General features: G+C 48.2%; 1 protein-coding gene across 1 annotated transcript in view; it reads right to left on the minus strand.

The window, feature by feature from the left end:
- Nucleotides 1-27012, minus strand: part of LOC147116709 (chromodomain Y-like protein 2) — a 248523-nt gene that overhangs the window by 13346 nt on the left and 208165 nt on the right. Inside the window, exons 5-6 of the mRNA XM_085991827.1 lie at nt 12275-12485; nt 8846-8989 (exon numbers count right to left, since the gene is read on the minus strand). Coding sequence (XP_085847953.1) covers nt 8846-8989; nt 12275-12485 — 355 coding nt within the window. The remainder of the gene's footprint in view (nt 1-8845; nt 8990-12274; nt 12486-27012) is intronic.

Consider the following 27012-nt stretch of genomic DNA (forward strand, 5'->3'; position numbering starts at 1 on the left):
ACACGCACTACACATGGAGACAAATCATCCTGTTAGCGCATGACTGGGACTGGGGAAAGTGCAATGCTAGTCTGGTTTTTATCTGCACTGAATAGGGACAAAAGAAGCTTAAAATAATCAGGTTTTACACCCCAGCAACCTTCAGTGCTCATTCGAGATGCAATTTAATGGATTTTCCAATTCGATAGTCACGATTTGAAACAAATCACAAAATATAAAAATAAGTCATCCCCTTGCAAGGGATTGGTAAATGGTTCATTACAGTCCACAATTTTGTTCGAGAAATACTTGAGAAGAATTCGTAGGAAAGCCTGTCCATTCTTAATTGATGTGTTTCTTTAAGGCAGGTAATTGGGGTTGATTCTAGTTACATCATGCTAATTTCGTGAGGTGTCATCATTTTTTGTCACATTTCAAGCAGCGATGTGGCTAATAATTCATGGCTCATTGCATTAATGGATGTCGGCTTTATTAAGATAAATTGCTGACGTATTAATATTTTTGTGCACCTTGTAATCTTCTATTACAATCCTGCTTTTTCAAGTGCACAGTGATGTCGGTTGAACGTCCTTCACCGCACATCAATCAATAAATTGAATTCAAAGGAAAAGGGATACTTAGGAGGTAGTTGCAAGGTTGTAACACGAAGGGAGGGATTCGGATAATTCACATCGTAAATGTGAAAGCGTATCCGGCCTGTCTTAATAAGGTAATCTAATCTGCGTTCCAGCCTTGACCTTCATCCTTGATGATGGTGACACAAATTAATGCAGCCTATCTCTACCCTGATTGGCCAGGTAATTCAGCTAATCTACAAGACTTTCACCTTAGCTCTAATCCTAACTCTTACACTGTGTTGGTTTCCTTGCCGCTGGGTCCCTTTTCTGCAATGCCTTATCCTTGCAACTAAACCAAGGGCACTATAGTCAGCCAGCTGGTACGGCCTCTGAGAATTCTGATACTTCTATCTGCGCCAATGAAGCAACTGATCTTATTTTAGCTGCATGAAAGCTTTCATAATTCAGTCTAACCTTTCTGTAAGATCTGCTATTGTATCTCAGATCAATGGTGCCTGCTGTTCAGCTATATCAAGATTTTGCTTTTTTGCACCTCCCGTCTCAAAATCAGTTTGAAGCACACAACACCAATTTTATCGCTGCTCATAAGTTCAGTTAAATGCTGCCTTATTGAAAAGGAACATCAACTATTGTCCTCCTGTCAGTCCAGCAGCCTCTCATTTTTGTTCCTTTGCAAAGATGTCTCCTGAGAATTCTGTTTTCTATACCTCTTCACTTCTGAACAGAAAGCTCTTTTTTGGCTCATTTTTCTCTCCCAACTATGATCCTGGTAGAAATTCTTCTGTCAGATTCTTCCATTCTGCTCTATGCTTCTCATTTAAAAAAAAAAATGTATTTGTTCCTGGGATGTGGCCGTCGCTGGCAAGGCCAGCATTTATTGCACTCGAGAAGGTGGTGGTGAGCCGCCTGCTTGAACCGCTGCAGTCTGTGTGGTGAAGGACCATCCACAGTGCTGTGAGGGAGGAAGTTCCAGGATTTTGACCCAGCGACGATGAAGGAACGGCCGATATATTTCCAAGTCAGGATGGTGTGTGACTTGGAGGGGAACTTGGAGGTGGTGGTGTTCCCATGCGTCTGCTGCCCTTGTCCTTCTAGGTGGAAGAGGTCATGGGTTTGGGAGGTGCTGTCAAAAAAGTCTTGGCGAGTTGCTGCAGTGCATCTTGTAGATGGTGCACACTGCAGCCACGGTACGCCGGTAGTGGAGGGAGTGAATGTTTAAGGTGGTGGATGGGGTGCCGATCAAGCGGGCTGCTTTGTCCTGGATAGTGTCAAACCTCTTGAGTGTTGTTGGAGCTGCACTCATCCAGGCAAAAGGTGAGTCTTCCATCACATTCCTGACTTGTGCCTTGTAGGTGGTGGAAAGACTTTGGGGAGTCAGGAAGTGAGACATCAAGATTTATCCCTAGAAGGTCTTTCGGCTCCACTGCTCTGGACTCCAACATCGGCTCTGGCCCTTATAGTCCTTAAAGTGTGTGCCACTGAAATCATTCCTGATCTATGCAGTTTGCTCAATCTTCTTTATTCTCAATCCACAGCCCCCGCCTTGGAAATTTGCTCATGTTTGCCCCAAACCCAAAAAACTGGTTGTCTTCCACACTGCCACTTTACTGCCTGCATATTCATACAGGAAACTCTTTATTATCCAGCACCAACGGGACCGGCGTGGTGCCGGTTTATCAAAAAGTCCGGATTACAGAGAGGTATAGTAAAAAGGTATGAGAGCTCCGTACACAGCAACAAATCCAGGCTTCCCTGTTGCTTAGCAACATGTGCAGGAACTCCGGCCACAGACCACGCGTCCCTGTTGCTTAGCAACAAGTGCAGGAACCCCGGTTACACGGCCACAGATCCAGGAACTGCCACTAATATGAAGTAAAACTTACCTGAACCTACTCCTGAATTTTGCCGGTTAACAGAGATTTCCGGTTATTTAGGTGCCGGTTAAAAGAGAGTTTCCTGTACTTCTAACATTAAGTACGCTCCTGTTGACTCACAAATTAACCAGCATCTTGAAAGTTCTGACCTAATCCTTGATTGCTCGTCCGGATGGCATTATGACTATTCCTGATGATCTGGTTGACTGTGTTGCATCCTTCTGGAATTCTGCTCGCGATTGCTTTGGTGAATCGCCTGTCATTGCCGTGAAAATCTCGAAAGGCTCCAGCGCCATGTGCTTCGAGACAAGTTATCATCGCATGGTCCCCTTCCAAAGCAATATTAAATGGCCACTTAGTCCCCTCTCTAATTCCTTTATCTGTGATATAGTTGTCTTTTGTTCCCCTTAACGATACTCTCTTTCCCACTCATGTCAAGGATGTTCTCCATTCATCATCAAATCCTACCCACTATTTTGATAATGGTTGCACTCTGCATTTATCAACTATTTCAGATTGCACGCCCTCAGTACATGGCGCATTCTTCCTGCAGGGCAGTGGCAGAATTGCTACACTTTCATCTCAAGTTCTTCGCTGGGGGAATGAAATTTTTTAAAATATAAATTATTTAAAAATGTTTCTTATTATCTCTCGTACAACCATCCAGCAGCTACCGCCTCTTACCTTTATTGGATCCAACGGTCATCCTTTTCCATCTATTGAACTTCGTGGCCTACTACCTTATTCAACTTCAATGGGAACTCACGTATCTCCTCTATTGCTAGTGCTGCATCCAAGAAGCTCAATAACTTTTCCCTTGCCAAACATTGCTTTTCACTTCAAAATTCTCAATGCTGTATAAAACCCCAAATCCATCCAAGACCTGTGTCCAGCTTCCACACATGGAGAGATTTTTCCAACACCTTTCTCGCACTCTCTGGTCAGGACACGTGAAAAACAGCCATCTCACATCTTTAGCTCCCAGAACCTTGTGATTGCGAAACGCCTAGGGCAGGAATTTAACTCAGGAGTCGGGAAGGAGGCGGGACTACAACTTTCGGGGTTGTAGTCCTGCCTCCATCGAGATGCGGCCAATCCACGCGATTTTAACTTGATTGACCTTGGTGAGCCCGCCCAGCGGGCTCAGCAGGCCAATTAAGGGCCACCTGGCAACAGGTGACGTCACAGACTGAAATTTCATCTGTCAAGAAGAGCCTTTGACAGATGAAATATCAGCGTTTCACAGCTGTTTGAAGCTGTCAAACACTGACAGTCTTACTTCTAACCTGAGTCCTTCGACACAGACTCAGTTAGAAATCTCTCCTGCACAGTAAGCTGAAGGCCGTCACTTTTGACAGTTCGCAGCCATTCTGCTTTCTGTGCCGGTGAGATGAGGGACTCCCGGAACCTAAAGGAAGGAAGGCTGAAAAGGTAAGAAAAGGTATGTAAAACTTATTTAATCACTTTAGACACACCAAACACACTTACCTTTGCACTCATGCACACATCACTCACCTGAACACCGACATCTCGACCCCTCCAAGTCCTTCAACCCGACGGCCCGCCTCCTCTAACTGGCGTGGTTTGGAGCCGTCGGGAATCCCACACTTCAACATCAAAAACAGGGATTAGGCTAAAAACTGCCTGTTAACAGGCAGTTAATTGGCACTAATCCTTTCCCGCCTCGGGTAGGCGGGTCCCAGTGCGGGGCGGGTACCCGCCTCCTTTGAAACTTGCATGGAGGCGGGAAGGGGTCGGGACCCCTGATTTCGGGATTTTAACCCTCCCCCACGCCTCCAATCCCGACTCCACGGCCCAATGAAAATCCTGCCCATAATCTCCATTTGTCTCCCTTGCATCGACAACCTTCAGACTTTTAAAATCTAAGCAAAGTGCCACCTAAGCACTACTTCCTGAATGATCTAATTGTCTCTTCCGCTCTTTACAACTCCTCCTCACTACCCGGTGATTCCCGACTGTATGGATTGCGGGTGAGGATAGAATAGGACTTGGCTGTGATATTTCCTAATGGCGGAACAGGATCCAACACACAGGGTCTTGAGTCACAAAAGAAGAAGAGCCTGCTTAATGAGGTACCAGAGCTTGGAAGGTACGTGAGTCAGTAAAGGAGGGGAGGGAATTTCACAATAAAAGCATCAGCTTGGCTCAGTAGCACTCCCACCACTGAATCAGAAGGTTATAGGTTGAAGTCACATGTAAGCACATAATTTAGGTGGACACTTCAGTGCAGGACTGAGGAAGTGCTGCATTATTAGAGATGCCATCTTTTGAGATGAAATCTTAACGAAACCCCATCTGGCCATTCAGGTGAACCAAAGAGATCCCACGGCACCATTCGTAGGCAAGTAGGGAGTCCTCCGAAATAACAACAGAAAAAGCTGGAAAAACTCAGCAGGTCAGGCAACATCCGTGGAGAGAAATTTGAGTTGACGTTTCGGGTTGGACCCTTCTTCAAAACTGGAAAGAAAAGAAACTAGATCGGAGGCAGGGCTGCGATCGGACAAAAGAATAAAAGAAACAAAAGAAGTCAAAGAGATTAGAAGCTAGACGAGATGGTAATAGGCTGGGATTAGGTGTAAAGTGTACTGGCAGGGCAAAAGATAGCTGCCAGGTGTGAGAGAGAAACAAAAGGGGGGGGGGGGGAAAGGAGTGGAACAAATACAAGAGAAAATGAAATGGGGGCCCAGCTTATGATCTGAAATTGTTGAACTCGATATTGAGTCCGGAAGGCTGCAGAGTGCCTAATCGGAAGATGAGGTGCTGTTCCTCGAGTTTACGTTGAGCTTCCGTGGAACAATACAAGAGGCCAAGGACGGTGAGGTCCGAGTGGGAATGGAGCGGTGAATTAAAATGACAGGCGACCGGAAGCTCGGGGTCACCCTTACGGACTGAACGGAGGTGTTCCGCAAAGCGGTCACCCAATCTGCGTTTGGTCTCCCCAATGTAGAGGAGACCGCATCGTGAGCAGCGAATACAGTATACTAGATTGCGAGAAGTACAAGTAAATCGCTGTTTCACCTGGAAGGGGTGTTTGGGGCCCTGGACAGTGGGAAGGGGGGAGGTATAGGGGCAGGTGTTACATCTCCTCCGCTTGCACGGGAAGGTGCCAGGTGAAGAGGAAGGGCTGTTTGGGGTGATAGAGGAGTGGACTAGGGTGTCTCGGAGGGAGCGGTCCCTGCGGAATGCTGAAAGGGGAGGGGAGGGGAAGATACGTTTGGTGGTGGGATCACTTTGGAGGTAGCGGAAATGCCGGAGGATGATCCGTTGAATGTGGAGGCTGGTGGGGTGAAAGGTGAGGACAAGGGGAACCCTATCGTGGTTCCGGGAGGGAGGGGCAGGGGTGAGGGCAGAAGTGCGGGAGATAGAACTGACACGGTCGAGGGCAGTGTCAACCACAGTAGAGGGGAATCCACGGTTGCGGAAAAAGGACGACATGTCTGAAGCACTGGTGTGGAAGGTGGCGTCGTCGGAGCAGATACGGCGGAGGCGGAGAAACTGGGAGAATGGAATAGAGTCCTTACAGGAAGCGGGGTGGGAGGAAGTGTAGTCCAGGTAGCTGTGGGAGTCAGTGGGCTTGTAGTAAATATTGGTCGATAACCTATCCCCAGAGATGGAGACGGAGAAGTCGAGGAAGGGAAGGGAAGAGTCCAAGATGGACCATGTGAAGGTGAGGGAAGGGTGGAAATTGGAGGCAAAGTGAATGAAATTGTCAAGTTCGGGGCGAGAGCAGGAAACGGCACCGATACAGTCATCAATGTATCGGAAAAAGAGGTGAGGGAGGGGACCCGAGTAGGACTGGAACAAAGATTGTTCCACATAGCGCACGAAAAGGCAGGCATAGCTAGGACCCATGCGGGTACCCATGGCAACACCTTTGATTTGGAGGAAATGAGTGGAGTTAAAGGAGAAGTTGTTCAATGTGAGAACAAGTTCAGCCAGGCGGAGGAGGGTCGTGGTGGATGGGGACTGGTCGGGCCTCTGTTCAAGGAAGAAGCGGAGCACCCTCAGGCCATCCGGGTGGGGGATGGAGGTGTAGAGGGATTGTACGTCCATGGTGAAAAGGAAGCGGTTGGGGCCAGGAAACTGGAAACTGTTAAAGTGGCGGAGGGCGTCCGAAGAGTCGCGGATGTAGGTGGGAAGAGACTGGACAAGGGGAGAAAAGATAGAGTCTTCCTTGAACAGAGGCCCGACCAGTCCCCATCCACCACGACCCTCCTCCGCCTGGCTGAACTTGTTCTCACATTGAACAACTTCTCCTTTAACTCCACTCATTTCCTCCAAATCAAAGGTGTTGCCATGGGTACCCGCATGGGTCCCAGCTATGCCTGCCTTTTCGTGGGCTACGTGGAACAATCTTTGTTCCAGTCCTACTCGGGTCCCCTCCCTCACCTCTTTTTCCGATACATTGATGACTGTATCGGTGCCGTTTCCTGCTCTCGCCCCGAACTTGACAATTTCATTCACTTTGCCTCCAATTTCCACCCTTCCCTCACCTTCACATGGTCCATCTCGGACTCTTCCCTTCCCTTCCTCGACTTCTCCGTCTCCATCTCTGGGGATAGGTTATCGACCAATATTTACTACAAGCCCACTGACTCCCACAGCTACCTGGACTACACTTCCTCCCACCCCGCTTCCTGTAAGGACTCTATTCCATTCTCCCAGTTTCTCCGCCTCCGCCGTATCTGCTCCGACGACGCCACCTTCCACACCAGTGCTTCAGACATGTCGTCCTTTTTCTGCAACCGTGGATTCCCCTCTACTGTGGTTGACACTGCCCTCGACCGTGTCAGTTCTATCTCCCGCACTTCTGCCCTCACCCCTGCCCCTCCCTCCCGGAACCACGATAGGGTTCCCCTTGTCCTCACCTTTCACCCCACCAGCCTCCACATTCAACGGATCATCCTCCGGCATTTCCGCTACCTCCAAAGTGATCCCACCACCAAACGTATCTTCCCCTCCCCTCCCCTTTCAGCATTCCGCAGGGACCGCTCCCTCCGAGACACCCTAGTCCACTCCTCTATCACCCCAAACAGCCCTTCCTCTTCACCTGGCACCTTCCCGTGCAAGCGCAGGAGATGTAACACCTGCCCCTATACCTCCCCCCTTCCCACTGTCCAGGGCCCCAAACAGCCCTTCCAGGCGAAACAGCGATTTACTTGTACTTCTCGCAATCTAGTATACTGTATTCGCTGCTCACGATGCGGTCTCCTCTACATTGGGGAGACCAAACGCAGATTGGGTGACCGCTTTGCGGAACACCTCCGTTCAGTCCGTAAGGGTGACCCCGAGCTTCCGGTCGCCTGTCATTTTAATTCACCGCTCCATTCCCACTTGGACCTCACCGTCCTTGGCCTCTTGTATTGTTCCACGGAAGCTCAACGTAAACTCGAGGAACAGCACCTCATCTTCCGATTAGGCAGTCTGCAGCCTTCCGGACTCAATATCGAGTTCAACAATTTCAGATCATAAGCTGGGCCCCCATTTCATTTTCTCTTGTATTTGTTCCACTCCTTTCCCCCCCCCCCCCTTTCCTTTTGTTTCTCTCTCACACCTGGCAGCTATCTTTTGCCCTGCCAGTACACTTTACACCTAATCCCAGCCTATTACCATCTCGTCTAGCTTCTAATCTCTTTTACTTCTTTTGTTTCTTTTATTCTTTTGTCCGATTGCAGCCCTGCCTTCGATCTAGTTTCTTTTCTTTCCAGTTTTGAAGAAGGGTCCAACCCGAAACGTCAACTCAAATTTCTCTCCACGGATGTTACCTGACCTGCTGAGTTTTTCCAGCTTTTTCTGTTGTTATTTCGGATTTCCAACATCTGCAGTATTTTGCTATCGTAGGGAGTCCTCCGAGTGTCTTGGCTGACATTTATCCCTCAACTAATACCATAACTTAAATTTACCTCGGTGCTGTTTGTGGGAGCTTGCTGTGTGCCAATTGGTTGCTGAGTTTACCTGCATAACAACAGTGACGGTGCTTCGAACACTTCATTGACTGTGAAGCACTTTGAGATGTCTGGAGAGCGTGAAAAACGCTTTAGAACTGCTTCTTTCTTGCACATCAGCAGCACCGCTTGTTTGGACACATCCACAAATTAGAATCGGGCCACTTATCGTCACCACTGCAATAACTTTAGGTTCAACTCTTGCTTGGCATTTCCAATGAAATCCTGTCATTTACAGTTAGCAGCATTTTGATGAAATAAATTACGTGCACATTGTGGGATCTGTGCCCTTAAGTCAGTCAACAAGCATTGCCGAGGATTTTTGTAGAATTAAATTCACTTAAATGCACCCCTCCCGCGAACATCTGGCTCTGAGACACAGCTTTAAGCCATAAAAAAACCCGTTGTGAGCGATCAGTAAACTTGCCATTGCGCTGCACGATGCCATTTCCTTCACACGCAACATAACTTCTTGACTAAATGTCGTTGGCCAGAAGACTTGAGATACCAGTCCCCTACTGCAGGCTTCCTGTGCAGTTAGCTTTCTCCCGCAAAACAGCATTTCGTTTGCCTGAAAAAGAGGAAAATACATTGTTTGTCATTTTTTTTCGCCCCCCTCCCGCAACAGCATTTTCTGGTTAAAAAAAAAAAAAATCCCGCCTGAGTTTTCATAAAATGAAATAAATGCATCAACTTCAGTACTTCTGTGAAGCAGAAAACGAACGGTCTTGGAATGCGCTGCACGAACACGCAGGTTAGAGAGCGTGCCTTGGGGTATAAAATACCGTGAATATTCGCAATCCAAATAATGACAGAAATAGCTGGAAATGCCGATTCCTATTTTGAAAACAGGAAGATTTTGGGGGTAACCCTTTATTCGAGCTTCGTGCTTCCTCCCCATCGCTCCTGAAGGTAGTGATTCCTTGCTGAAATATGGTTCCACGGTGGTCAGTGACCATCCAAACACCTGATCCAAGTGGCCATATTCCCGTGCGAGTCGAGGTAGCAAGTGTCCGCCCGCTATTCTACGGTGGCCCAGAAGCATCACAGCTGGGTAGTGACGAGACGGATTTTTCCCTTCCAAGGGTCTGAAGTGAATGTGAATGCCCCTACCACTGTCCCATCTGTAGAGAGTAGTTTTTACAAGTTTAGGGTCTTGTCTTAGATATTCTCTCGGGTACAGATTCCCATGAACAGTTGAATGGCGGAGCAGACTTGAAGGGCCGAATGGCCTACTCCTGCTCCTACTTTTCTATGTTTTTTTTCCCTATGTCTCAGTGTCTTACATTTTGAGGCGTGCCCGCACAGCTCAATATCTGACAATACTAGTGAGCTGAACTAGATATTTTTATCTTTTCCTTCTTCAGTCTCTCCATCTGCGAGGGCAGATACGAGTTGTTAAGATATAAAGTAACAGTTCTGGCTGAATTCACTTATTTCAATCAATACGATTCGCCTTTGCATAATAATACAAAATAATAAGCACGCTTTGCTTCCCCACATCAGTGAATTGTCTTGCTCGACTTAAACAGAATAATTCTTGACTACCAATTAACTTTCTTGCAGCTTTTTTCGGGCCTGACTATCTCACAGCTTTCTGTTATTAAAAAAAAACCTAATTGCTTGCCTGTATCTGTTCTATCTCCCTCTATTCATAGTGAGAAAGGGATCAAAGGCTTTCCAACACAATGGGCTGGATTTTGATACTGGAGGCGTGTAGGAGGCGGGACTACAACTTTCGGGGTTGTAGTCCCACCTCCATCGAGTTGTGGCCAACCCACGCAATTTTCACTTGATTGACCTTGTTGAGCCCGCCCAGCAGGCTCAGCAGGCCAATTAAGAGCCACCCGGCAACAGGTGATGTCACAGATTGACATTTCATCTGTCAAGAGCTTTTGACAGATGAAATATCAGCATTTGACAGCTCTTTGAAGCTGTCAAACACTGACAATCTGTACTCCAAGTTAATTCCTTCCACTCAGGCTGATTTAGAGATCTCTCCAGAACAGAAAGCTGAATGCTGCAACTTTTGACAGCTTGCGGCCATTTTGCTTTCTGTGCTGGTGAGATGAGGGACTCCCGAGACCTGAAGGAAGGAAGGCTGTAAAGGTAAGTAAAGTTTAGTAGAACTTCTTTAAACACTTTACACAGACCAAACACACTTACCTCTGCATTCATGCACCCATCACTCACCCGGACACCGGACATCTCGAACCCTCCAAGCCCTTCAGCCCGACGGTCCGCCTCGCTAACTTGGCGTGGTTTGGAGCCGTCGGGAATCACACACTTCAGGAATAAAAATAGGGATTAGGCTAAAAACTGCTTGTTAACTACCTGTTAACAGGCAATTAATTGGCTCTAATCCCTTTCCTGCCTCGGGGAGGCGGGTCCCAGTGCGGGTTGGTTATCCGCCTCCTTTGAAACTGGCATGGAGGCGGGTTGGGTGCGGGATGGGTTCATGCCCCCCGATTTCGAGATTTTAACCCCCACACGCCTCCAATCCCGCCTCCACGACCCAATGAAAATCCTGCCCTATGAGTGTGAGGAATTTTTGACTGCAGCGACAGGTTAAGGAATTGCTCGTCATTCACTGTCTATAATGAACCAACAATGATGTTGGCCGATTATCATCTTACCTATCTATCACCTCAGAGACTTTTTATTAAACTTGGGTGAATACACAATCATTTAAAACACAACATTTAAAGGTAACTAATTTTTCCCAAAACCTTTCTGTGGAGAAATGGGCAAAAACATCTTGAAATGTGACAGTAGTAATAGACCATAATTTTTTTTTGGTCAGTTGGGGGTTTGACATATATGGAAGCCACAAGCTTAAAAAGTCTCCAAAACTACTGAGAAGTCTGCACGGGTAGAGTCTGCTTGTTGCACACTGCATACTCTCTCCTGTAAAGAGACACTCCACTTGTGGAAACACACAGAACGTGCAGGCTTACAACAGCCAAGAAGAATGAGAGGTGATCTTATTGAAACATATAAGATACTGAGGGGGTTCGGCAAGGTAGATGTAGAGAGGATGTTTCCCCTCGTGGGGAAATCTAGAGCTCGGGGGGCATAGTTTCAGAATAAAGGGTCGCCCTTTTAGAACTGAGATGAGGAGGAATTTCTTCTCTCAGAGGGTCGTAAATCTGTGGAATTCTCTGCCCCAGAGAGCCGTGGAGGCTGGGTCATTAAATATATTTAAGGTGGAGATAGACAGATTTTTGCAAGATAAGGGAGTGAAGGGTTATGGGGAGCAGGCAGGAAAGTGGCTTTGAGCCCAAGATCAGCCATGATCTTATTGAATGGCGGAGCAGGCTCGAGGGGCCAAGTGGCCTATTCCTGCTCCTATTTCTTATGTTCTTAAGGACTTTATGCACTTCACTGTGCCTAGGGCTACTGCTGGGACTAAAGAAGAAGAATCCCAGGTCCCCAATGACTGATGTAACCCGCCAATCATCAAAGGCATCCTGAAGTATTGTGGATCTGCTTGACTTAGTGCACAGTGGTGTTTCAGTGTTAGCTTCACCGACTGTTGGTTTCAACTAGTGTTCATTTCACTTGCACTGATTGGTGCAATCCCTCTTTTCCCATGATCTGAATGGTCTGTATCTTGTAAAGGCCAATCAGATTACATAAAAATGAAAGAGGAGAAGACAATCATTTTAATTAGATAAAACAAAACCAGAAAATGTTGGAAACACTCGGCAGGTCAAGGCAGCATCTGTGGAGAGAACAGAGGAGTTAACGTTTCAAGTGTGGCCCCTTCGCCTAAAGATAAAGCAGGGAACAGTACATAGATACAGGTATTTTTACACTTAACAGAAGAGGTTATCTTCTGAAACCAAGAACTCACTAGAGCGACTCCCATTATCTGTGGAAAGGTATATGATGAACATCCAGCTGGCGTTAGCCGTATAGTTGCGTACGGAGTCTGAAACCACGCTTTTTCACTGGCCCATACAATGTCACAGAGCGGAAGTATAGAGGCTCCCAGTCCCAGAGCTGGTCCATTGACTGCCACGACAATGGGTTTCCTAAACTGAATGAAGGCATTCACAAAGTCCCTGGAAGATAAAAAGTACAGCGGAAAAAAAAGATCCATTAGCAGCCCATAATAGACTATTCCTAATGAGCTGGGGCCATTTCTCCTGGTTAGCTGAGGAGCTGGAATGCAATTTCTGACACTGCACACTCTCACTACCTAAACTCAGTTACTGTGATCAGATCCTGCGATCAGATCTTGCAGTCACTGCGATCAGTTTCTGCAGTTACTGCGATTAGTCACTGCGATCAGTTCCTGCGATCAGTTCCTGCAGTTACTGCGATCAGTCACTGCGATCAGTTCCTGCAATCAGATGCTGCAGTCAATGCAATCAGTTTCTGCATTTGCTGCTATCAGTTCCTGCAGTTACTGCAATCAGATCCTGCAGTTACTGCGATCAGATCCTGCAGTTACTGCGATCAGTTCCTGCAGTTACTGCGATCAGTCACTGTGATCAGATCCTGTGATCAGATCCTGCAGTCACTGCGATCAGTTTCTGCAGTTGCTGCGATCAGTTCCTGCAGTTACTGCGATCAAATCCTGCAGTTACTGCGATCAGATCCTGCAGTTACTGCGATCAGTTCCTGCAGTTACTGCAATCAGATCCTGCAGTTACTGCTGCGATCAGTTCCTGCGATCAGTCACTACGATCAGTTCCTGCAGTGATCAGTTCCTGCAATCAATTCCTGCAGTTACTGTGATCAGATCCTGCAGTTACTGCGATCAGTCACTGCGATCAGTTCCTGCGATCAGATCCTGCAGTCACTGCGATCAGTTTCTGCAGTTGCTGCGATCAGTTCCTGCAGTTGCTGCGATCAGTTCCTGCAGTTACTGCGATCAGATCCTGCAGTTACTGCGATCAGATCCTGCAGTTACTGCTGCGATCAGTTCCTGCGATCAGTCTCTACGATCAGTTCCTGCAATCAATTCCTGCAGTTACTGCGATCAGTTCCTGCAGTTACTGCGATCAGATCCTGCAGTTACTGCTGCGATCAGTTCCTGCGATCAGTCACTATGATCAGTTCCTGCAGTGATCAGTTCCTGCAATCAATTCCTGCAGTTACTGCGATCAGATTCTGCAGTTACTGCGATTGGTCACTGCAGTTACTGCTGCGATCAGTCACTGCGATCAGATCCTGCGATCAGTCACTGCGATCAGATCCTGCAGTCACTGCTGCGATCAGTCACTGCGATCAGTTGCTGCAGTTACTGTGATCAGATCCTGCAGTTACTGCGATCAGTTCCTGCAGTTACTGCGATCAGATCCTGCAGTTACTGCGATCAGATCCTGCAGTTACTGCGATCAGATCCTGCAGTTACTGCGATCAGTTGCTGCAGTTACTGCTGCGATCAGTTCCTGCGATCAGTCTCTACGATCAGTTCCTGCAATCAATTCCTGCAGTTACTGCGATCAGTTCCTGCAGTTACTGCGATCAGATCCTGCAGTTACTGCGATCAGTTGCTGCAGTTACTGCTGCGATCAGTTCCTGCGATCAGTCTCTACGATCAGTTCCTGCAATCAATTCCTGCAGTTACTGCGATCAGTTCCTGCAGTTACTGCGATCAGATCCTGCAGTTACTGCTGCGATCAGTTCCTGCGATCAGTCACTATGATCAGTTCCTGCAGTGATCAGTTCCTGCAATCAATTCCTGCAGTTACTGCGATCAGATTCTGCAGTTACTGCGATCGGTCACTGCAGTTACTGCTGCGATCAGTCACTGCGATCAGATCCTGCGATCAGTCACTGCGATCAGATCCTGCAGTCACTGCTGCGATCAGTCACTGCGATCAGTTGCTGCAGTTACTGTGATCAGATCCTGCAGTTACTGCGATCAGTTCCTGCAGTTACTGCGATCAGATCCTGCAGTTACTGCGATCAGTTGCTGCAGTTACTGCGATCAGTTGCTGCAGTTACTGCGATCAGATTCTGCAGTTACTATGATCAGATCCTGCAGTTACTGCGATCAGATCCTGCAGTTACTGCGATCAGATCCTGCAGTCACTACGATCAGATCCTGCAGTTACTGCGATCAGATCCTGCAGTGATCAGCTCCTGCAATCAATTCCTGCAGTTACTGTGATCAGATTCTGCAGTTACTGCGATCGGTCACTGCAGTTCCTGCTGCTACAGTGCAGTCACCACATTCCCACTACAGTTTAGAAATAAAATGAAAAGGAAACAAAAATCTAAATTTTAAACTTGATTGGCAGAAAGGTTCGCTCAGAGTTCGGTTAGTTCATGCAGCTGTGTGTGAGGTAATGCAGAGCAATGGCATAAAATAGAAATAAATTTCACGTCCCCCGTAAGCTGCATTGCCTCCCCTACTGCGCGGCTGATTCAAATTTTCACGCATGCGCGGTATCTACAGTGTTAAAGCTGGTGAGCGGCCTGCGTGCAGCCTTGCAGATAATTGCACGGCTTAGCGGGAACACTGGTCTCTGGAGTCGGACTTACTGATCCACAATGCTGCAATGATCCTCAGACCAGTATTATTAGCATATATATATATATATATATATATATATAAAAATATATATATTTTACCTCAGTTTTTACAAATGTTACAGGTGTTGCCAGGACTGGAGAATTTTATCTATGAGGAAAGATTGGATAGGCTGGGGTTGTTTTCTTTGGAACAGAGAAGGCTCAGGGAGACTTGATTGAGGTGTATAAAATTATGAGGGGCCTAGATAGAGTGGATAGGAAGGACCTATTTCACTTAGCAGAGGGGTCAATAACCAGGGGGGTATAGATTTAAAGTAATTGGTAGAAGGATTAGAGGGGATTTGAGGAGAATGTTTTTCACCCAGAGGGTGGTGGGGGTCTGGAACTCACTGCCTGAAAGGGTGGTAGAGGCAGAAACCCTCATCACATTTAAAAAGTACTTGGATATGCCCTTGAAGTGCCGTAACCTACAGGGCTACGGACCAAGTGCTGGAAAGTGGGATTAGGGTGGATAGCACTTTTCCGGTCGGCACAGACAGGATGGGCCGAATGGCCTCCTTCTGTGCCGTAAACGGCTATGATTCTGTGAAAATGTTTGAAGAAGCGTATAGGGGATACGAGAGAGGCTATGCAACAACTGACAGAGCGAACTGAAGGGAAGGAATTGGTTCTGACAAAAGGCGCACAACCCAACGTGGGTAAGTCAACAGACCCTCTGGCACACCCCCCCCAGCCGTTGAAAGGAGCCAGCAAATGCTCCAGGCCACAATTGTTCAATCTTCCTTAAAACGTGCAAGTTACAGGCCAGTTATTCTGACACCAGCTGTGGGCAAAGTCTCAGGCCTAGAAATTCATTGATGCCACTTTTGGGGCGCTAAAGTGGGGCGTCCGCTAAAGTTTGCGGCCGCCGCCAAATCTAGCCCACTTCTCTGATATTCATTAGCTTCGCCCTACTTGTTCGGGCGAGTGCTAAAACTGCTGTTGGACGCCTCTCTTTGGGCGCTAAGCCGGAGGTGGTGATCGATAGCACCGAGGCCGGGCGCAGCGCAGGTGCGGCCATCTCGTGACTGACAGCAGACACCCTGGCGCCGGCCAGCTCTTAAGGGGGAAGGGTCGACTGTGTCTGCTGCCACGCCCTGGATAGTGGAGCCCTCCAGCTAGGCCTGAACACTGCTGCTGGACCCAAATAGCGCCTGAAGACATGGAGAAGGCCCGTGAACGTGCGCAGCGCTTCTCAGAGTGTGATCTGAGTGTGCTGCTTGCTGCTGTGGAGAAGAGGCGCCATGTTTTGTACCCGGACAATGGCAAGAAGGCGACGGTCCGCGTCTACAGGAGAGCCTGGAGGCATGTCGCCAGCAAGCTGTCAGCCAACAGCGACGTCCCCAGGACCGGTGCCCAATGCCGCAAAAAGTTAAATGACCTCACACGCATTGTCAGGGTGAGTACCCTTTCCAATGACCTCCTCATCCTTGCATGTGCACCTCATATTATGGACAAAGGGACCTGAAAGCTCTAATGGCCAGCCTTCATCCAGCAGCTATGGCACAGGCATGAGCATCAATTGCACATTCTGCACTGAACACACTGGCCAAGCTATTCCACCATGGGAGGCTGTGCACACCAGATCATGGCGACACACTGGCCAGGCTATTCCACCATGGGAGGCAGTGCACATCAGATCATGGCGGCACACTGGCCAGGCTATTCCACCATGGGAGGCAGTGCACACCAGATCATGGCGGCACACTGGCCAAGCTATTCCACCATGGGAGGCTGTGCACACCAGATCATGGCGACACACTGGCCAGGCTATTCCACCATGGGAGGCAGTGCACATCAGATCATGGCGGCACACTGGCCAGGCTATTCCACCATGGGAGGCAGTGCACACCAGATCATGGCGGCACACTGGCCAGGCTATTCCACCATGGGAGGCAGTGCACACCAGATCATGGCGACACACTGGCCAGGCTATTCTACCATGGGAGGCAGTGCACACCAGATCATGGCGACACACTGGCCAGGCTATTCCACCATGGGAGGCAGTGCACACCAGATCATGGCGACACACTGGCCAGGCTATTCCACCATGGGAGGCAGTGCACACCAGATCATGGCGACACACTGGCCAGGCTATTCCACCATGGGAGGCAGTGCACACAAGATCACGGCGACACACTGTACTTAGAGGCCGTCCTTTCTCTTGCAGGCCAAGCTGGCGAATAATCGCAAGAGCCGGACTGCGACCTGGGGAGGACGACCCCATATCCAGCCACTCACCGACCTGCAACATCGCGTGGAGCGCCTCATGGGTCGCCGGGTGATTGGGCCCGTTGCATGTGGAGATGCCGACCCTGTTCTGGGAAGCAATGGTAAGGACATCACCTTTTGCACCTCTCTCGTCCCACTTGCGCATCAGATCTACATCCTTTGCCACTGTCCGACCAATGCGCTGAATGCCACCACTCATGCATCCCGCACTGACACCCTCTCCTCACTCTAAAGCTACTCTTGTGCCTTCCTGCTTTCAGATGGTCAAGAGGAGGTCCCTCAACTTGCCAGTGACAGGCCCTCCGAGGAGGAGCAGGAGGAGGAGCAAGAGGAAGGCGGCCCATCAGGGGAACCCTCAGCCGCGGCCACCCAGGCCAATGTAGGGGACACGTCTTCCCTGGAGGGCAGCGTGGCGGAAGTGTCGAAGGGGAGGGGAGCTCCTGGGACCTGCGTGCTGCAGAAAGGCGGGAGGGGGGTGGAAGCTCGGCAGCCTTCTCCCCAGAGGGGGGATGCGTCGGAGGGGAGTCCAATTGCTGGGCCCAGCGGCCTCCAGCAACGCAGGAAGGGTCGGCCAGCTCGGCGGCCTTCTCCCCAGAGGGAGAGTCCGGCCTCCAGTCAGGAGATGCTCTTCGCCGAGGAAATGGAACGCCTCGAAGACTTGTCCACGGACTCGGAGCGCCGGCACACAGAGCTCATGGCGGCAGTGGCACGGTTGCCTGAGTCCATCGATTCCCTCTCTCGGAGTGTGGCCGAGTTCGGGCCCTTAGAGGCCACCAGTCGGGCGGAATACCGGGCAGATCTTTCAACGACTGGCAAGGTGATTATTGGTGCCGTCCAGTCACTGGCTGCTCTGCTGCGGTCAGTGAACAGGTCAACACGGGCGCTCACTGCTGCCACACTCGCTGTGTCAGCCAGGCATCGCCAGGGCACCCGGCGCGCTGCAGCAGCACATCGGTCTGTCCCTCGGCAGATTGGTGCGCATGCTGCAGTGCTGGCCCGGGCGAGTGCCAGTGTCTCAGGTGACCAGCGAGCGCCTGCCATCCGTCAGCTTGCCGCCATTCCTCCAGCCGCCACTGCCACTCCCCCAGTGGAGCTGCCAGGAGCTGCTGCAGCGACTGATGCTGGCCAGCCACAGCTGCAGCAATCAACAGCCGGCCGCTCGACGCCCAGACCTCGACTAGGCCGACCCCCAAGGGCATCTACCGTCACGACATGTGCCCCTCAGGAGCCTGCCCCCAGCCTTGCAGCAGCCAATGGCCTTACTTTGAGGCGGAGCAGCAGGGCGGGCAGGGGCCACCCAAAGATGGGCAAGGCATCGCCCTAGCGGGCCAAATAGTCGAATGTGTGGCCATTTGTGTTTGTTTCTTGAGGCCGAGAATTGGATGTTTGTTTTTTGAAGGCTGATGATGTGATGTTTGTTTTGGACGAAGGCCGAGAATGACGGCCATTTTAGTTGCCCTATTTTGTTAATCCTCCCCAGGTTGTGGGAGCGAGTAATGTGTTTGAGTGTTTTTTGGGGGTTTCCTCTGTTTTTGGTTTTCATGTGGGAAGGGCCCAGAGTTTGTACAATAAAGCATTTTATTTATTCACATTGTCCATGTTTGATCTTTGAAGTGTTTGTTGCCTTAACCGGCTGAGGGCTTGCGGAGCGGCTGCAATCATGTTCTATCATTGGCACAAGCCATTCCCTGACAGGGGGCCTAGAAGTGACGTTCAATAAGCCAACGACGGGCGGCCCTTGGACCTTGTGCGTCCCTCCTGGGCTGGTACTCCTCGTCCTCGTCGTCCTCATGCTCCTCCTGCTCCTCCTCCTGAGGTGGTGGTCCAACGTGAGGTGGCAGTGCCTGAGTCCTGCGGATAGCCAGGTTGTGCAGCATGCAGCAAACGACGACGAATTGGGAGACTCGATCCTGCGAATACTGGAGGGCTCCCCCGGAGCGGTCGAGACAGCGGAACCGTTGCTTGAGCACGCCGATTGTTTGTTCTATGAGGTTCCTTGTCGCTTGATGGCTCTCGTTGTATGCCTCTTCAGCAGGGGTCGTGGGCGCGCGGAGCGGGGTCATGAGCCAGGTACACAAAGGATAGCCTTTGTCCCCGATAAGCCATCCTCTTGGGGGAGGCTGTGCCTGGAACATGTCAGCCACAGTTGTCTGTCGCAGGATAAAGGCATCGTGGCTGCTGCCTGGAAAGCGGGCATTGACAGCTAGGATGCGCTGCCTGTGGTCACACACCAGCTGTACATTGAGTGAATGGTAGCCCTTCCGGTTGCGGTAATCCTCGGCATGCTCAAGAGGTGCCCGCAAAGCCACATGCGTGCAGTCAATGGCGCCCTGCACCATGGGGAAGCCCGCTATTCTTGCAAACCCCACTGCACGCTGCTGCTGCTTGTCCAGGGTCATGGGGAAGGAGATGAATTGATGTCTCCTTCTGAAAAGGGCTTCGGTCACCTGGCGGATGCAGCAATGCACGGCGAACTGGGAGATGTTAGCGATGTCCCCAGTAGCGGATTGGAAGGAGCCGGAGGCATAGAAGTTGAGAGCCACCGTCACCTTCACTGCCACCGACCGAGACGTCCTGCGCATCAGCTGTGGCTGCAGATCTCGCTGAAGCAGCCGGCAGATGTCTGTAACCACCTCCCTTCGGAATCGCAGCCTCCTAACACACATCGCGGCAGACATGGTCAGATAGGAGGTCTGCTGGCGGTATACCCTGCGTGGGTAAGGCCTCAGTTGGCGACGCCTGTTGCCCCCTCTGCGTCTAGCCAGGGCTGCCACTCTCTCACGGCGTCTGTAAGCCCTTCTGGCATAAGGCTGAAATTCAGCGTTGCCACCCAATGCAGCCCCCATTATATGCTGGCAAACACTGAGCTCTGAATGAAGGCTAAGATAATTGGTAAGCTCTGGCCTGAGCCAAAAATACCTGTCCAAGTGTTGGTCCAAACCAGTAAACTCTCCTCCTTGGTCTCTGTCCAAAAAACAGTTGCACAAGAGTGAATGCTGCAAAATGGCTGGCCTTTATACTGCTGGGTAAGTGCCCTTTAATTAGCGCTCCCCCCGGCCCGGCTGGCCTGTGTACCGTTCCACTTCACAGTCGCTCGGGACGCCCGGCGCACAATGGTCCGGCGCGAGTGAAGTTCCGGTTTGGGGCGCACAAAGTGCGTTGCACTATTAAATGACGTCATGATCTGCGCGCGCAGCAGGGCGCGCGCTAAGACTTTGCGCCGGCGCTAAATGTGTCCTGAAGTTGGGGAGAGGCGCAGATCGCACTGCGCCCGGGCGATAAGCGCCTAGCGCTCGAGATCTACTCCCCCTAAGGCGCTAACGGCTGGCGCGCCCAACTGAATTTCTAGGCCTCAGAATCCACAACTTGAGATAAAATGGGCAAGTTTTTTTTAGCAATGTTTGGGTTCAGTATGGAGGGCCAGCATGGGTCTGTTAAAGGCAAGTTGTGTTTGGCAAATCCAATTTTCAAAGGGACTGCAGTAGATGTAATGTACGCGGGTTGTCAGAAGGCATGCCATAAGGTGGCTCGTAAGAGGCTTGTTAGAAAAATTCAGGCATGTGGTGTAAGAGGAAATGTAGCAATGCGGACAGGAAAGTTGGCGGAATCAAAGAATTAGGGTAAATGCGTATTGCTTGGATTGAAGAATGGTTGGAAGTTGGTCAGCGCTGGGTCCACTTCTGCTCTTGGTACATACAGATGATTTGGGCTTGGATACCTGGAACATCATCTCAAAATTCGCTGAAGACCGCCACTAAGACAGCGAGGAATGAGGTCAGAAGGGATTGCTTTCCAGAGAGGGCTGCTGCCGCATGGAGTTGCTTTGCCTCAGGCACTGATTGAGGCAAGAGGCCATTACATATTTTAAGGGAAAACGGTATAAATATTTCAAGCAGAGGAAGATGTAACGCTGTGGAGAGAGAGCAGGGTGGCGGGATTATTTTTGGATTGCTCCAGCTGGCACAGACGCGATGGGCCGAATGGCTTCCTTCCGTGCTGTAAAGGTCTGTGATTTTTCTGTGGTCCTGAGTAAAATTGAACATAAGCTGCAATAAAATTCCCCATTTGCACTTGATCTGATGGGAAGCTTAATTTAGAATGATATAAATCAGATATACAAAAAAAATGAAGATAATTAAAATGTGCATAATTCAGTAAAAATTTAACAAAAGGAGCAACAACATTTTTCACTCGGAGAGTTGTCGGGATCTGGAACGCTCCACCTGAACAGGTGGTGGTAGCTGATTCCACCGATAATTTTAAAAGGGAGTTGGACAGGTTCTGGAGGATGAGGAACTCACAGGATTACGGACTGAAAGCGGGGATGTGGGACTACGCACGACTGCTCTTTCAAAGAGCCAGCACGGGCACGACGGGCCGAATGGCCTCCTTCTGTGCTGTAGGTTTCTATGATTCTATGCAAATTGATGATGTCAGGTGAAGCCTTGCAGTTTTTGGACTGGCGATGAAGCCTTCTAGTAACGACATCTGATCTGATTCCTGCTGACACCCGTGGCAAAACTTCAATCATCTAATTGGAGGACACTACAACACGGCCCAAATGGCTTACTTGTACACGGTAACCTTACAAAATGATAAGATAGATAGGAATTGTACTGACAAAGCATTCCAGCTGAAACATTATCCAACCCTCAGGTATTGGCCGACATGCTGTACATTCCCAGCATATTATATTTCAGATTCACAGCATTCACAATTTTTTTCTTTTTAGCTCAGGATTATTATTTTTTATATATGATGATCATATTAACATGAATCAGTCATTCATGAAAGAAAGACTTATGAAATAATACTGAGCAGCCTACGGGTGGCGCTGTCCAGGGAGAGTATAAATACTCGGGCATGGGCCCAGCTTGTGCAGGACATTCTTTAACAGGAACTAGTGAAGGACACAACTAGACCTCCATGTTGTAAAACAGTTGATTAAAGCTTTCTTTAACGCTTAGACCAAGTGCCTAGTAGTTTTCTTATGTCACATATTACTGTATATTAATGCACAATAACTTACAGGCCACTTCTTGCAACATTGGGGGTGTAATGTATGCAAAAAGTTGCTGACTATTTCAGCGCTCTGAAAGAATTGGAGAGAAGTCTGTAAGAGTGCCGCCCAAAGGCAGTGATGTAGGTGTCGCTCAAGAACATCGTACTGATGCACACTGAGAGATTCTCCAAAATGCACGTGGTTAGACTTCACAAGTCTGGGATCAGAAGGCACAAGTATAGTTGACATCCCTCTGCATCCGACAGTGATAGTTCTGGGAAGAATATCAACTTTAACCCAAGAGGCTGAAGCCTCAAAATGTGAATGGAGGTTCTCAAAGACACAAAAGATCATAGAATGATACGGCACATTCAGCCCATCATGCCTGTGCCGGCTCTTTGGTAGAGCAATGTAACTAGTCCCACTCCCCCTGCTCTTTCCCCCAAATCCCAACAAGTGTTTTCCCTTCATGTATGTATCCAATTCCCTTCTGAAAGTTACTATTGAATCTGCTTCCACCGCCCTTTCAGGCAGCGCGTTCCAGATCACAACAACTTGCTGCGTAAAAGTAAAAAATAATTAAATAACTATGTTATTATGAAATATGTGATTTTTCTATCTTTGTTACCAACCTTATTTTCAACATTTTTACCCAGCTAGCTGATGCAAAAGTGGGGGCTGAAAACAATTTTGAATAAATATTTTGACTGAAGTGATTGGTTCAGTTTCTGTTTTGTGATGGATTTTCCTCACCAGTCATAGAAGTCTGATTTCTGCTCTCGAAGTGCGATGAACAGAAACGAACATAGGAAGGAGGAGGAGGCCATTCAGCCCCTTGAGCCTGTTCCACCATTCAATGAGATCATGGCCGATCTGCGACCTAATCCGATATCCCTCAATACCTTTGGTTAACAAAAAAATCTATCAATCTCAGATTTAAAATTAACAACTGATCTAGCATCAATTGCCGTTGTTTGCGGGAGGGAGTACTAAACCTCTACCACCCTTTGCATATAGAAGTGTTTCCTAACTTCACTCCTGAAAGGCCTGGATTTAATTTTTAGACTATGCCCCCCTAGTCCCAGACTCCCCAACCAGCAGAAATAGCTTCTCTCTACCCTATTAGAGGATAGATAGGGGAGAGTACATTTTGTTCCGAGGACTCGCTTCCCATTGCGCACACATAAACTTTTGTAATCTTACTAACACATTTTCTTTCCCTGGGCTTTATTGTCAGTGCTATTTTATAAGGTGAGCAGCATTGCATCATACAAAGTGTAAGGTCACGTCCGTTTAAGGCCACAAAGAACAATTGCTTTTAAGTACATTTTGGGTGGGCTGATACAGATATCAAGTAAGAGATTAATGGGATGAGAGAGCTGTCCTATGAGGAGAGATTGAGTAGACTGGGCCTTGACTCTTTGGAGTTTAGAAGAATGAGATGTGATCTCATTGAAACATATACGATTCTGAGGGGGATTGACAGGGTAGATGCAGAGTGGATGTTTCACCTGGTTGGAGTGTCTAGAACTAAGGGGCATAGTCTCAGGATAAGGGGTCGGCCATTTAAGACTGAGATGAGGAGGAATTTCTTCACTCAGAGGGCTGTGAATCTTTGGAATTCTCTACACCAAAGGGCTGTGGATGTGGAATTGTTGAGTATATTCAAGGCTGAGATCGATAGATTTTTGGACGCTAGGGGAATCAAGGGATCTGGGGATCGGGTGGGAGAGTGGAGTTGAGGTTGAAGATCAGCCATGATCTTACTGAATGGCGGAGCAGGCTCGAGGGGTCGTATAGCCGACTCCTGCTCTTAATTCTTATGAGATCTTGGCTCTGATATTTATTTGTTCCAAGTGAATTCTGTTGTTTCGTAATATCTTTCTTTGAAGTGCGACACAGACATTTTTGCGTGATTCTTGAAGTATAATGGAAGTATAAGGAAATACATGCTAGATATACCGTTTGTGTAATATTACCAACGGATCTCCAGCAACTGCAGTCAGCAATTAGATTAAGAGAGCTGATTTACAGATGCAGTTGTGGGGAAAAAACAGAACGGCAAAGACTCAAGAGGCAAAAACACATCAGAATGGATCTTGTACTTCATAATGTATTCCAAGTGGTTACAAGGTCAAAGTAAGCTTTTATTTATATTTGTCTCAGACTCAAAAATAACCAGGAATATAAAATGGTTTATAAGAAAGAAAGAAAGACTTGCATTTCTATAGCACCTTTCACGACCACCGGACGTCTCAAAGCGTTTTACAACCAATGAAGTACTTTGGAAGTGGAGTCACTGTTGTAATGTGGGAAACAAGGCAGCCAATATGCGCACAGCAAGCTCCCACAAACAGCAATGTGATAATGACCAGATAATCTGTTTTTAGTGATGTTGATTGAGGGATAAATATTAGCTAGGACACCGGGGATAACTCTCCTACTCTTCTTCAAAATAGTGCCGTAGGATCTTTTACGTCCACCTGAGAGAGCAGACGGGGCCTCGGTTTAACATCTCATCCGAAAGACAGCACCTACCAACACTGCAGCACTCCCTCAGTACTGGCACGGGGAGTGTCAGCCTAGCTTTATGTGCTCAAGTTCCGGGAGTGGGATTTGAACCCACAACCTTCTGACTCAGAGGTGAGTGTGCTACCCACTGAGCCACGCCTGACACTAGAACAAACCAATGAGGAGATCTGTTGGATCAACTATTCAAATTTGCAGAGAGCTTCTGAATAAAATTCATGACCTCAAAAGGTGTACAGTTAAGTAGAACCTTCTGGTAACATCAAGTACTGTAAACCAAACCAAGTAAAGGAGATACAAATCAATGCAATCTTTTAACCTTTATATGTATTTTGACCTCCAGAATAGAAACTCACACCCTGTAAAGATAAAGAGCTATTTACCCAGACTACAGGCAGAAATGATGAAATTGTGAAGTGATGTGAACAAATTTACGCAGTTAGGTCACAGAACAGCCATGATCTCATTGAATGGGGGAACAAGCTCGAGGGGCTGAATGGCCGACTCCTGATCTTTTGTTCCTAAGTTTATTTACTTGCAGTGGGCGAGGAAAATATTGCTCATTTTCCAGGTATAAATAAAAAAACACATTTCATTGTCTCTCGAGGCGATTTCTTACCAACTTTATTTCAAATCCTTCCAGTTGAGATGCGCTCCCGATCTCTGTTTCTAAACCCGCCCCACCCCCACCTATAACTCTTACTCACCATGACCAAGACTACAGGAGATCTGTTTGTTAAAGTTGCATGGAGAGATATAATGCTATGACGCTGTAAACGTTAAAATAATGCTTGGGCCCTTTATTAGATTCGAGAAAGCAGATCCCCGGATTTTCCAGAGTTCTACAAACGGTTAAGACAAGCACCGCACATTTATTTACTGGCCAGCAAATTCCCAGAGGAACTGATAGTAGTATTATCCTTGGAGGGAAAGTCAAGCCTAGGGAGAGTACATTTTGTTCCTAGTACTCGCTTCCCATTGTCTACGCAAAAAAAAATAAACAAAATGTTCCTTGACATTTGTTTTCTAAAAAAAAAAGTCAAGTTTTATAACCCGACCATTGTGTCTTGTTGCTTTGTTGTGGAAGGTCACTGACAGAGGGAGAAGTCACTAGAGCTCGGGAGTGACTGCATTCAGTTTAATGTGGACTGTGAACTCAGACCAATCTGGGAGTCAATCCAGAGTTTGCCACTCCTAGAGAAATAGGGTGTCATGGGGGTGCTGTCTGTATACTTGTGGGGGTGCAGTCTGTATACTTGTGGGGGTGCAGTCTGTATACTTGTGGGGGTGCAGTCTGTATACTTGTGGGGGTGCTGTCTGTATACTTGTGGGGGTGCAGTCTGTATACTTGTGGGGGTGCTGTCTGTATACTTGTGGGGGTGCAGTCTGTATACTTGTGGGGGTGCAGTCTGTATACTTGTGGGGGTGCTGTCTGTATACTTGTGGGGGTGCAGTCTGTATACTTGTGGGGGTGCAGTCTGTATACTTGTGGAGGTGCAGTCTCTCCCCCTTGAGCTGAAATAGGCACACATCTTAAAGAGGCAGCACGGTTGATTAACAGTCCTTAAATAACGTCATTCTTCTGACGCAGAGCCAAAAGTAAGATTTTTGTCATGATTTAGCAACTCTAGGTAGAGAATTCAACCTTTCACTCACTGCACCTCCAAAACAACCTTGTCCCCCATGTTATTAAAATTCCTTCTTTTCAGTTATGTTCATTCCTTCCAAAAAGTGCCTTCGCCCACAGGTTTATACCCACAGCAGCATTAGTTTGGAGTTAGAAATTACTGAGCTTGTGGAACATCTTTTTTTAATGATTCCACCGTGTTTAAGTCACTCTGCTACCCACCAATTCTGCTCCCGAATAATGCGGACTGTTTCCGTTGAAGTTATTCAGTTAAAAGCTTTAAAATTAGGGGGCAAAAACAATAAAGCAAAAACTATGCATGCATGCTGTTGCGATGACGTGCTGCTCTTTTAACCCGTGGGATTACAGTTTGTTTTGATTGTGGGTGAAACTTCCCCTCCCTTCAAAAATCCACTCAAGAGAACTACAGTGTTAGCAGAACTACCCTGTCAGCAGAACTAGCACAATGCCCTCCATCACTAGCCTGAGCAAGAACTGTTAAAGAGTGCAAAGAATGACACTCGCAAAAAATAATATATAGAAACAAAACAGCCTCTCTCCTTCAGAATGAAGAGAGATTCTGGAACTAGACTAGTTTATTCTTCTTGAGGTTCTTGCATGTAGAATTACATAGAATAGACAGCACAGAAACAGGCCATTCGGCCCAACCAGT

Source organism: Somniosus microcephalus, chromosome 6 (genome assembly GCF_052327205.1).
Source record: "Somniosus microcephalus isolate GS21.2 chromosome 6, FLI_Smic_1.0, whole genome shotgun sequence".
Classification (NCBI taxonomy): Eukaryota; Metazoa; Chordata; class Chondrichthyes; order Squaliformes; family Somniosidae; genus Somniosus; species Somniosus microcephalus.